The sequence below is a fragment of the Citrus sinensis genome, chromosome 4, assembly GCF_022201045.2.
Source record: "Citrus sinensis cultivar Valencia sweet orange chromosome 4, DVS_A1.0, whole genome shotgun sequence".
Taxonomy (NCBI): Eukaryota; Viridiplantae; Streptophyta; class Magnoliopsida; order Sapindales; family Rutaceae; genus Citrus; species Citrus sinensis.
Genome location: NC_068559.1, coordinates 27,843,098 through 27,857,044, shown reverse-complemented (window position 1 = coordinate 27,857,044; position 13,947 = coordinate 27,843,098). Strand labels below are relative to the sequence as shown.

Below are 13,947 nucleotides of genomic sequence, written 5' to 3'. Positions count from 1 at the left end.
GTTTTTGGGAAATTTACACTAATAACCATAAAAATTTTAGTTTTTTTCATCTTAACCCCTCAAACAAATTTCTATCAACATTAGCCATAAAAGAACCATTGAGACCAAATTACCCCTCTCTCTCATCTCCCTTTCCTCTTCCTCTTGCCTTCTTCTCTCCAGTTCTCTACTAATTTTAGCATCCACCTCTTTCTTCTTCTTCTCTCTCCTATAATCCTCGTAATCGTTCGGTCTAGCGAGGTCGTGCTCCTCGATTACGGTCGAAGTGACGTCGACCAATGCCGGTTGCGGCAGCGCTACCACGTCGTCGGGGGAAGGTGCGATTGCGATTGCAGGTGACCAGACAGTGGTGGTCGTGTTGGTGGGTTTGTCCTCATCGGAGGGTGGAGGTAGGTCTCCGTACAGCCCGCCTAGCATTTCGCAATGTGGCTTTTGATGGAAAATCCCGGGGAATTTAAATTCCGAAATTGGATTTTGGAGAATTAAAAAGCTAATTTTGTTTTGTTGTTTGGGTTGTCGGATGAGATTCGATCTGAGGTAGAAGAAGATATTACATACGAATAAGAAGAGACGAACAAAGACGAAAGGACTGGCGAAAACAAACAAATACTGAGGTAGAAGAAGGCAATCTGTCGCACGAAGCTTGGTGCGACAGGCTACCTGTCGCACCAAAGCATGGTGCGACAGGTGCCTGTCGCACCAAAGCTTGGTGCGACAGGTGCCTGTCGCACCAAAACATGGTGCGACAGGTGCCTGTCGCACCAAAACATGGTGCGACAGGGTGCCTGTCGCACCAAAGCTTGGTGCGACAGGTGCCTGTCGCACCAAAACATGGTGCGACAGAGTGCCTGTCGCACCAAGACTTGGGCCTGTCGCACCAAGCTTCTTTTCGTTTGTAAAGAAGGGTAATTTGGGGAGAAAAGCGTATGTTTGGCTAATGTTGATAGAAAAAAGTTGAGAGGGTTAATTGTGAAAATAGTAAAAATTTTATGGTTATTTTCGTAAATTTCCCATAGTTTTTTCTATTCTTTTATTTATGAAATTCTTAATTAAATTAGCAAAGACGAGTAGAGAGGTTTGGGTAAGGTAGCGAGATTTGGCTCATTTTCTTGGTTTTGGGATACCGTTTCAGAGAAGTTCACAACTACTACCAAGCTTTTTCATTTTGTTTCACACGTAACACTGTTGTTGAAACTTCGAACTTTTTCTCCTTTTTATTTTTTTTTTAGGGTAATTTTTAAAAGCCTCTCCTGAACATTGAGACTGTTGCAAGTAGACGGTGAAAATTATTTTATTTATAAAATACTCTCTACTATTAGTTAAAATTTTTATTGACTAACTGTTGACTTTGAAAAGATAATATTAACCATAATATTTATAATTCTAAATATTTATAATTTCATAAGTAATTAAAAAAATTATTTTTACCATGATCAAGTATATTTCCTTAAAATCTTAAAAAAATAAAATTACAAATTTTAAAATAATTTTTTTTAAGTTTGTAATAAAATTACAAATCTTAATTATTTGATATAAAAATGTAATTTTTTAAAGTTTGTAATAAAATTACAAATCTTAATTATTTGATATAAAAATATAATTTTTTTAAGTTTGTAATAAAATTACAAATCTTAATTATTTGATATAAAAATGTAATTTTTTAAAGTTTGTAATAAAATTACAAATCTTAATTATTTGATATAAAATATAATTTTTTTTTAAGTTTATAATTTTATTTTTTTTAAAATTTTAAGAAAATTTTAACTGACGTAAACTATTATTGGGGATAATATTATCTTTTTAAAGTCAATAGTTAGTCAATGAAAATTTTAACTAACGGTAAGGGATCTTTTATAAATAAAATAATTTTTACCATCTACTTACAACAGCCTCGAAGCTCGGGGAAAATTTTTAAAAATTACCCTTTTTTTTTCCCCCCCCCCCCCCCCCCCCCCTCCTTCCTTGGATTCCTAGTCGGCCGTTTCGGGTTAAACAATTTGGGCGCCTGTACAAGGAAGCCCATTCCCCTCCTCCTCTTTTTCTATGTTACAATTTTTCCACAAATTTTTTTTTTCTTTGGCTTTAGTAGGGTATATCCGAAAGTGCAAAAAATTCTCTTAGATATATGTATAAAACATTGGAGTGAAAATCTCAAGAAACGAAAATCTTAAGATTGAGAGTGTGAAGTGACCGTGGGAATATGTTGTTTATTTATACTAAAATGAGAGTGTTGAAGAAGAATCAAAATCTAATTTATATATTTATTTTATCTTAGATTATAAGTGAATTGTTTCAAATTATAATTTTAGCCTTACTTAACAAATGTAATTTTTAATTACGAAGTGAATAAAAAAAATATTTGTGAAATAACTATTTATTTTAATATTAATTTTACATATATAAACTAATAATTAATATTCTTAGTTATGTAAATCACAATTTTCTACTGCTTTTAATTTTAATTATGTAAATTAAAATTTATTGATGAGAGCGATATAAATGAAACATTGTTATTAATAATATAGCATAGAATTAATATGTTATTAGAATAAATTATTTATTATTATAATTATCGATATTGAATAAGTTTAGTACTATTAAAATTAAATAAATATAATAATATTATATTTTCAAATAAAGATAGTATATAGTAATATTATTAATTGTCTACGAATATTATAATATTATTTTTGAATAATTTTAACTTAGATTACATAAATTATTATTCTTAATTAAATATACTAATATTATATTTAAATAAATATTAATTTTATTATTTTTTAAATTTAATATTATTTAAATAAATATGATATTATTATTTTTTAATAAATGTACCAATATTCTATTTTGATAAATATAATTATATTATATTTAATAAGAAAATGGTAAAAAAAGAAGAGATATAAGTGAATTTGCACTTACACCTCCTCTGCGAGGGTGGGAATCCTACTTCTCACTCTAAAAATAACTGTAGCTGGGACCAGGAGTGAGGATTCTCTCTCCTTAAATAAGCAAATATACACTTGAGTAAAAGGAATCAACACTTTCACTCTCACTCTAGCAAATAAACATAGTATAAATAGCTGAAAACAAAACAATTGTGGTAGAAACAAATAAAAAGGCTTGTACTTGTACCCTTTCCCCTTGTATTCCTCAACACAGCCAATTTATGCAATGCATGGGGTGTATTCAAGGTATCCGTAGGGTGCTTTACTATTGCTCATCTTTACTCCTTATTTATACTTAGGGATGGCAAAAATCCCCACGGGGACGGGTACCCTCGGGGATTTTCCCCATTCGGGGAGGGTATGGGGATAATTTCATACCCAATTTCTTATTCGGGGAGGGGACGGGGAAATTTTTTTACCCAATTTCTTATTCGGGGAGGGGACGGGGATGAGGTGGAATCCCCATCCCCTACCCATTTCCCCATTTTAATTTTTAATTTAATTTTAATTTTTTAAAATTATTAGTAAATAAATTATAAAATTTAAATTATAAAATTATAAATATTGGTAAAAATAAAAAATATCAAAATATTTATATTATTAAACTTTTAGGCCTAATTAGCTAATTAAAGTTCTAAATTTTTATTTAGGACATTAAAAAGACCGAGTAGATTCTATTAGCCAAACATTTTTTTTTAATTTTGATATTCTTTAAATATTTTAAACTTAAATCTATTTTTTATTTAATTTTAGATGTTATAATTGTCCACAACGAATCACAATTTTAATATCTAATCTAATCTAATCTAATATTTACTTTTAATTTGCTCCGATTTAACTATTGTGTTGTAAAGGGAATAATTCACATTTATAAAGTGCCCACGCCACCATTGAAAAAGTTAATTTTGAATCTAAATTCGATTTTATTTGTAACAATTTTGTATTAGACTATTAATTTGTTCATGATAGTTTGTAAAATAAGTTTGTATCCCTTGCATGTTGCGTTACTTACTAATTTAATGTATGTGACTTTTGTAATAAATATTAATGTAAGATATATTTCGAACTTTATTTTTATTTGAATTTTTTATTTTAATATGATTAACTCAAAATAAAAAAAATGTATTAGTTATTCGGGGATCGGGGACCCTCGGGGATCCCCTGTTATTATTCGGGGAGGGGATGGGGATTCTCTCAAGTAATTCTGACGGGGACGGGGAGGGGATGGGGACATACGCAAAATATCGGGGATGGGTACGGGGAGATCGGTCCCCTCCCCTCCCCTCCCCATTGCCATCCCTATTTATACTTCGGCTCGTTTAGTAATTTTTTTTAAAAAATCACTTTTTGTAAAATTATCTAATTTTATAGCAGATTTTAAAAAATAAAGAAGGAGTAGTTTTTCAAAATCTGATAATGAGAATTAGTTTTATATTTAATACATTTCCATATTTATACTTATGTATATTATAAAATTATAAAATTATCCTTATTCAATTAGGAAATAAAATTATTAATTTAGGGAAATGATTATTATTACCAAATACCAACTATATTGAGGTAACAAAATAAAAAAATTATTTTTTAATTATCAATTATTAATATACACCATGATAAATATTATATATACATGTTTTTAAATATGTTAATAAATTTTATTCAATCTTATGTCCATTTTAATCATTTTATTAAGATTTATTAAACATATACCACTGTTTTTAAAATTTACACTACTTTTAAAAAATAATATTACTAAAATTTAATTGATTATTTTTACAATTCATTATTTAGTCAGTACAATTAATAGTAATAATTTTAAAAAATACAATATTACCAGATTCACTCTAAATAGCTAAAATAAGATTTGTAATCCCCGTTCAGCCCTTTCCCCTTACTACATGATTGCAAATTTAGCGTAGGCACTAATGTGAGTCCGTCTAATTCCCATTTTCAGCCTATTTCTCACGCTTTATCGCGTCAAAATTACGCGCCCACAAAGTATATATAAAGAGGTTAATTCCATCGTACCCCCAAACCTTTTGATATTTTCCGTCGTACAACCAATTATTTCAGCTTCTTTTACCGCAAACCCAAAATCGTCAGTTTGGCTGTCATTTTAACGGGTTCTGTCAGTTATATAGTTAATTGACTAATTTAACCCTTGTTTGAATTTAAACTTGTTAAATTACCAAAAGACCAAATCACCCTTCAATCTAACTACTGACATTAAATTGTTTGAATTTAAACTTATTAAATTACTGAAAGACCAAATCACCATTCAATTTAACTACGGATACTAAGTAATTAAAAATTATCTCCACAAGTATCTTTTTAAAGAAGAAAAAAATTAAAAAAATTACATTACTTTTTTTTTTTGAGAGGTTATTCGTATGAATTATATCTTAACTTAAATCACGCCTAATAACTCCACGAACAAAAAGCACACTTTTAATTAATGTAAATTCTTGAAACTTTCTATCAAAGGTATGTGCTAAAATATTAGAAAAGTTTTACAAAAACTATCATAACCTCTACTGTCTGGTTAAACCAATGTCAGGATAGTCACATTAACTCTTTGAAAACTCTCGTCAATTTTTACGCCACTACAAACCAACTTCATTCCCTAATCTAAACCTATAACCTAAAATTTTCACCACTTTAATCACAGTCTCACGTAAATTGAACCAATAGCACTCAAAAAAGAAGCAAGGTGAAAAAAAAATTGAAAGCCATGAACAAAGATAGAGAAGAGAAGAAAATGGGGAAAGTTATTTAGTTAGTAAAATGAATAACAAATTTGATACTTTTTAAGGATATTTGAGATTTTTGAAAATTGTAGGATGAAGATGTGATATGGGAGAAGAGAAGAAACGAAGAAAAAATGAAAAAGAAGACACAACGAAAAAAATAAAAAGAGAGGAGAAGAAACGAAGGAGACAAGATAAAAAGAAGAAGAAGAAGAAAGGAAGTAAGAGACAAGCAAGGGGAAAATGGAAATATATTGTGATCATTAATTTTTAAAACCGAATTTCCTATTATACCCTTTAAACGTTAAAGACAACAGCCAATCTAACGTTTTGCGTGCGCTGTGAAAGAAGTTGAAACAAATGGTGCGCGGCGGGAAACATCGAAAGATTTGGGGGTTCGGCGCAATTAACCCTACATAAAACCCACACAACACAAACCGCGAAATTTGCAGAGACTTCGACGATTAAAAAAAAAAAAGAAAAGGAAAATCGCACATTTTCCTCTTTCCTTCATTCCATTTGCAGGTACTCTCATTCTACAATTAATTAAAAATAAAAAAATTTCGTTTTATTTGCGTCGATCAATAGTCAGTCGTTTTTGTAATAAATTGAACTATTTATCTTTAGCTGTAATAGAACATGCTTTTGATTATGTTGATGTTACCGGTTGTTCAGTCAAAAAGATGTCTGGAGATTTATATTCGGAACGTCCCTTGTTTGGCGGTGCAATTTCTAGTAGTTTCCCTCATCGGTTCCAGGTTAGTTTAATTAAGTTAAATATGCTATTGTATCAATTATTTTCATGTTTATGAATAATGTACATTCACCAATCGGCATCAGTTTAATTGACCAAAGTTTTTAAATTTGTAGGATGTGAGCAACATTCGGCAAGTTCCTGATCATCAGGTTAGTTAGTGAAACTTGGTAACAACGACACAATAATTAGTGTTGATGATTTTTTTTTTCCCAATATTATTGAGTTTGAAATTTCTGGAATCGAAGGAGGTGTTTGTAGACCCATCGCGTGATGAAAGCTTGATCTTTGAGCTATTAGATTTTAAGCTTGATGTAGGAGATAATGGAAGTGCTGCTTGGTTTCTACAAGACCTTGCCACCGAACAAGATGCTGAAGGATGCACGGTAAACTGAAACTTTTAATTCGTGTATTTGCTAAATTTTATTATTTTAGCTTCATGTTTATAGTTACAGAGTAAAGTTCAGGTATAATGTAGGTATAATTTGTTTACATGTCTCTTTTGTTTCATCTAAATCTTTGTGGTGATATTTTGATGCAAAAGTTTTGTGATGAATTGGAGGAGTCCTGTGACTGGTCTTTTATATATTATCATCTGAATTGCTGATCCCGACTCCCAAGTATGATATTTTGGGCCTTTTCTGGTCTTTTGTAAGCATATAATAGCTAATGTAATTTTAGATACATTGTTGTAATTATGATTAGTATTATGTCACAATGTGGATGCCTCCATGTTATCTGGGTACGTGGCTGTTTGAAGAAGAGAAATTACTATGTGCTCCCTTTTTACTTTTTTTTTCATGTGCACGGTGCACCTGAAGAAGGGAAAGAGATGAGAAAGATGGGCCCCTTTATTTGCTATGTAATTTATGATTTAATTACTTCTTCGATCATGTTGCAATTAAAACACATTTTTTTCACACATTTCAGTTGTTAGAGCACTCAGGAGTGGTTGAGGCCCCTGGATTGCGCTACAAGGACTTGCCTGCTACTGTTACAACTGCGGTTGGCCAAATGGTATGTGACGTCATATTATTTGCTTTGAGCTAAAGATTCCATTTTCTTATTGGTTTTTACTCTTTTCCTAACTCCTGTGCTATATATCCTCAGAAGAACTTTTGACAATAACTTTACAATGAGCTTTGGTTAACCTCTGGTCCTATACGATTGTTTTTATCATTAACAAACACAATCAGGAAAGCTCAAAAAACTACCACATTATAATACAATTAGCTTTTTCTTACCGGTAACAAAAACACAGTCGGATGTTATTGTATGAGTAACAACAGAAGTGGGGAGACCCAACCAACAAAATTGTCCTTTCTCTGATAAGGGTGTTACATTCTTGCTGTTGTTACAAATCCGAAATTTTTATCACAAATTGCGTCCAAATTTCATTCTTTGACAGTTCTCGAGACTGCAATAGCATCTTCTGGCAGGTTACCAAGTATGGTGATGTGTAGTCAATTTCTTGGCCAAAATATAGCTATTGTTCCAATGGTTTTACATATAGATTTAATCATAGGCACCATGCATGATAAATAACAGCCCTTAAGTTTGTTGGATCTCTGTTCATCTGATTTGCTTATGTTTCTCTCTAACTTTTCTTATACCTTATGCAAAGGCCATTTCTAAGGGAAGGCAAGGAAGGGAAGCGCAAAATATTGTGAAGGTAAGTTTGTTTCATGTTTTCTTTTTACCATCGTCAGCTAGTTGACTCAAAACACTAAATGAAGTTTATTATAATATCTGCAGGTTTACTTGGCAAATTTACGTCTTAAAGAAGTTGGTACAGATGTGCTTGTGACTGCTTATGAGCCCCTCTTAATAAAGTAAGTACTAGGAGTACACCAGCTGAGGAATTACCATTTTCATGAGTTTTAAAATATAGCGTCTTACATGAATTTCATACACTTTGCATTATGGAATGGACCAGTAGGATGTACTTCAGCTTATGTGGTTCCACCTAGGGTATTTTTTGAATGCCTAATTATAGGATCAAAAGCATTAAAACTTCATATAAAATTCACGGTGTCCTATGTGCAATTTATCTGTGGTGAGCAAGTGATTTTCCTGAAACAATGTTTAATAATCATGTAGTTCTCTGTTTTGTTGCCTACCATATGAGCCTGGCAATAAAACTGGGTAAAAAGCTAAGAGGCTTATAGTTTTTCCTGCCTTTGATGTTTCTGCTGTTCTGCTATTGTAACTTGCAGCCCTCTGAGTGAAAGTGCCAGCACAGTTGGTGCTGGTTTACCTGTTCCTGCCACACAGTCTGGATTTATGCAAATGTCTGAGGTCTTCAAACTTGCAGTTTCTAGCTTCAAAGTGAATGATTGGAGCCTTTTCGGTGGTACTGCTGCTGCTTGAGATTTTTACTGAGAGTACAAATTTACCTTGCTTTTGTAGGAGGAGATAGGCTCAATTCTCGGGGATTTTTCAACTTTTGTATTCTGATAGTTTTATGGTGGTAATTTGTAAAGATAGTTGGCTGCTTTTAGTTTTATGGAAGTTGTAAAAGTTGCTTGCCGGTCAAGTGTAATTGTCTCTTGAAGAGCTTGATTGTCTACTCACTGGACCAGATTTTGCTTTCAAGACAAAAAAAAAAAAAAAAAAGTTGAAATCAATTATATATAAAAAGTGCTTCAACAGAAAAATCATTTGTCTGATTGAATTGCTCTAAAGCAGTAGCAACGATTTTGACCATGCCGTTGGCATGAAGCCAGGGGAAGGCGAACCATCTTCGCATCCAAGGAATTGATGGCGCACACGTCGGCTTTTCATCTTTACTTTTATATATGGCTTGTTTAGGGATGGTAAATGCTTAGACCTTGTGTTTTTAAGTTTAGGTTCAAGCTCATGCTGTTGGCAATAGGTTTAGACTCTTTAAAATTCCTTCTAAATTTGGACGGACCAGACTTAGGTGCCGTTTGCTTTTTATCCGAAATCTGAATTAGTCTGAATTCTAAATAAATCTGAATATCTAAATCTGAATAATATGTTTTTTTTCAACTTAAAAAGCTGAAAATATGTACTTTTACATTTGTATCCTTATTAAATTTGAATGTCAAATAAATCATATATTAAATACCACAATATTTTAACATTTATAAATAAAACTATTTCAAGTGAATATATAATTATTTTAGAATTTTAATAGATGAAATGCCATAAATTTCAAATTTTATCGTATATAATATAAGAAAGAAAAAATATGGATATTTTTATGTGGGGTAAATGTCTATGGGTGAGTTTTGGGATAGACATGAAAAATAAATTATAAAACAAGGATATTTTTGACATTAGCAAGTAATTGACTTAATTTAGATTTCTCCATTAAGTAAAAAGCCCAAAAAATAGCTTATTTTATTAACTCAAAATTATCTAAAAAGTCTCATTAAGTTATAAAAAACAAACACCTCTAATTAACTTAATTAATTAAGTTAAGTTACTTTAAGTCATTAAGTTAAAAAACAAACGCCACCTTAGTCTTCGGTCGAACTTGAGCTTTCATTAATTTTTTAAAATAAAATTTGAATAAAACTAAAAGAAAAAAAAATAAATTCAATATGATTATGTAATATATAATAGACATGGATGACAATGAGGTAGATATGGATTGGATCTACTTTGCTCCAGATCCAGATTCATAATAAAAATTTAGATATGTAACTGCTTCAAATCCGTTATGGATTTATATTTTTCACTTCATATCCAGATTTGAAATAAAAAATAAAGATCTATATCTACTCCAAATCCTAAAAGAAAATTTCAAATTTGCTTTACATCCTTCATGAATTCTAAATCTCAATAATAAGAGAACAATATTTTTTTAGAAATAAAATTAAATACTAAACTACATTGGTCACAATTAAATTATATAATTTGTGTAAAAATCTAATAAGTATTGTAGCTTCTACTTTTACACCGAAACAAACAAATAAAAAAGATAATAAAATATTTATCAAAAGTAATTGCAGGAATAAGATCATTGTAATATTTTAATGTCTCCTTTACCATCTTGATATCCACAGCACACCACACACTGCACTCCATCATTGTTCCTATACAATTAAACAATAACATATAAGTTTAAAATTATTTATTATATTCAGTGCTTTATTATTTTTATTTTGACCATATTTAACTAAATATATGATTAACATAATTATTTTATAGTTGATACCCACTACTGATTAGTGATTATACAACATGAATAAGATTATGAGAAAATGAAAAAAAAATCAAGTCTAGAGATTTTTCTAACAATTAAAGGACTGATCCAAGCATTCAATTGAAGTGGAGAAATGAGAGTAGACTAAAGAGAAAGAAATAGGCTAAATTGTAGAGTGAAAAACTTAAAGATATGGATTTAGATATAGATATTAAGATAAATTCAGACTTGCTCCAGATCCGCCTTAAATCCATGCATTGATATCTAAATCCAATCTAAATCAATTTTAGTCTGACCCAAATCCGATCTGATTGATGGATTGGATTTGGGTCAGATTCGATCCATTACCATCCTTAAATAAATTGATCGTTCAATATACAAAATATTAGGGATGGCAATGGGGAGGGGAGGAGACCAATCTCCCAATACCCATCCCCGATATTTTGCATATGTCCCTGTCCCCGTCAGAATTACTTTAGAGAATCCCCATCCGTTCCCCGAATAATAACAGGGGATCCCCGAGGGTCCCCGGTCCCCGAATAACTAATAGTCTAATACATTATTTTTATTTTCGATTTTAAATTAATCATATTAAAATAAAAAATTCAGATAAAAATAAAGTTCAAAATATATTTTACATTAATATTGATCCATTACAAAGTCACATTCAAAATATAAATTATTAAAATAATTATAAAACAATGAAAATAATATAAGTAAAGTAACTTATAAGTGCAAATATTAATAACTGTATAATATAATCACAATGTAAAATAAACTCATACTGTTATTGTAAGCTCGTAACCAACTTTGACAACACATTAAGGCCTCCAATGTGCTTGGATGAAGTTTGTTACGGTGTGGGCTCACAACTCTACCACCGGTGCTAAAAGCTGATTCAGAAGCAACTGTTGTAATTGGAATTGCCAAAATATCTCTAGCAATTCGAGCTAATGTAGAATACCTATTAGCATTTAATAATATACATATTTTGATATTTATTATTTTTAACAATATTTATAATTTTGTTATTTATTTATTAGTAATTTTAAAAATAAAAATAAAATTAAAAATGAAAATGGGAAAATGGGTAGGGGATGGGGATTCCACTTCATCCCCGTCCCCTCCCCGAATAAAAAATTAGGTATAAAATTATCCTCGTACCCTCCCCGAATGAGAAAAATCCCCAAGGGTACCCGTCCCCATGGGGATTTTTGCCATTCCTACAAAATATTAACAATACAATATAATAAACCACAAAAATGATGCTTACAAATTATAAATTAGTTTTTTTAATATATAAATTACAAAGCTTGAGCATTTTTCGCAAGTTCTTAACTAGACCTATTTACAGTAGACTTTTAAAAATTTTAACTCGTGTATAGTATGACGATGTATGCCAAGGGGAGTCCAAATTTTTATGCGTAACCTAAGCTTACGTTACGTTACATAGTAAAGTAACAAAGTGCAGATAAATAACAAGCATTAGATTTCAAATCTATGATCTTTGTTATTTTGTTATGTAAGGTAAGAAGCAGCTTTATACACATGAAAAGGTGAGAAGGTAATCTTCAAATCCAATAATAGATGAATTGTTTTGCTGAAATTAAAACAGGCGATAAAATTGCGACAACAAGGCTCTTCTTAAATGTAGTCATTTTTATAAAGTAACTACAAAAGAATCGTCCAATTTTTTTTCAAAAAAAAAAAAATCTAATAAAAAAAAATAAAATAAAGGCCTTTAAGATGACCTGTCAAATCAAATCAAAATCCTCGTTACTATCCGTTCAAATGTGCAATTTGGTACTGGCAAGCAGCAAGCTTTTCTTATCTTTTGGAGGTGGATGCTTCAATCATGCCGATAGAATCTAAATAATTGCTTAAAACTAATTTGACATTATCATAGGAACAGAGGCGGGCTCGTTTCCGTCGAATTTCAAAAATAATTTATGTGCACACACACACAAAATCAAAATTGGAGGCTTTTGGATCGGGTTGAGTCTCTCCGATGGGATGGCTTTCCCCATACACAGCAAGCAAAAATGAAATAAAAAATCACAAATAGGCAATCACGTGACAAGCAACCATCTTGAAATTAAGCGATCAGGTGGGCTCCAAAGGTGTTAAATATATGCCGTCAAGATAGCTCACACTAGATGTGGACTGCTGTTGAGTCGTTGCAGCTGGACAATTCACGTAACAATAATCTAAAATTATTGTACTTGATAATGACTTCGAATTTAAAGATTCTCAGACGCGCTCTTCTTCTTCATGATAATGTACTGAAACAAAATTTTATAACTTTTTTTTTTTTTAAAAAAAATTAATGGATAAATTACCTTCATTAGGTTATAAATATAATTAATTGTTTGTATGAATCACGTGACAATGACATTAGGCTCGACCCGACCCAGCCCAATATATGCCCGACACACTCCTTGTGTCCGAAAAAGCAAGCAGTGTGGAAAAGTCATGCACGATGATGTGGACTCAACTCACAACCTTTTTTTTTTTTTAATATTTTTTTTACCCTTTCTCTTCCTTCCATTATGACATTATGTGGAATGATGACATCAGCCCTAGTTTGTGGGAGAAGAGGAATCAATGCCACGTGTCGAAGCAGAACGGCATCACTTGCGAGAGTAAATCAAAATCAACGGACGTACTACGTACTAGTGGTTTAATTTAGAGGCAAAGTGGGGATGCATGAAGATTCCAACTATCGAGGGCGGAGAGGAGAGAGTGACGTGGCAGTGTCATGTCAGGTCACCCACCAACTATGGCAGGGTGAGTGAGTGGAGAAGGACAAGCCAGTAAGTCAATAAGTGAGAGCTGAGCTGGAAGTGCGTACGTCATATTAATTCAATTCTTAGCAAGTAATAAAACGCAGTGACTCAGGGAGTCTTTTAGTGAACTGTAACCAAATTTATTAATGGAGCCATTGCCATCATCAGCCGTTTGCCAGCTAGCCCCAGGCTCCACGCCTTAGTAAGTAACTAATAATAATAATAATAATAATAATAATAATATAAGCTTGCTTCTTGTTTCGTCTCTATCACTCTCTCTGTAACTTACTGCCCGAGTCCAACTGGATAGCTGCTTTCTTATGGTTGCACATCATGCACGATGTATGTGCTTTGCCATATGCTCTATATCTATATATCCAGAGAACAAACAAGAATAAAGAAGCGATCAAAGTTGCTTTTCTTGTTTTTCTCCTGTGCCTTTATTTTTTATTTTTCAATTTGATTGAAAGTGAAACTAGCTTCCTCAATGTACAGTAAAAAGTAATTGCCGACATCCACATAATGGAAAAGGAAAAGA

At 31.6% G+C, this 13,947-nt stretch overlaps 1 protein-coding gene across 1 annotated transcript; it reads left to right on the top strand.

Annotated features, from left to right (window-relative positions):
- Positions 1-6,064: 6,064 nt before the first annotated feature.
- LOC102622878 (uncharacterized) lies at positions 6,065-9,003 on the top strand. Its single transcript, XM_006483115.3, has 8 exons — positions 6,065-6,220; positions 6,371-6,453; positions 6,566-6,601; positions 6,698-6,835; positions 7,380-7,466; positions 8,074-8,121; positions 8,205-8,281; positions 8,666-9,003. The coding sequence occupies exons 2-8, from the start codon at positions 6,379-6,381 to the stop codon at positions 8,817-8,819; spliced, it is 615 nt and encodes a 204-aa protein (XP_006483178.1). The 5' UTR covers positions 6,065-6,220; positions 6,371-6,378; the 3' UTR covers positions 8,820-9,003.
- Positions 9,004-13,947: the final 4,944 nt, after the last annotated feature.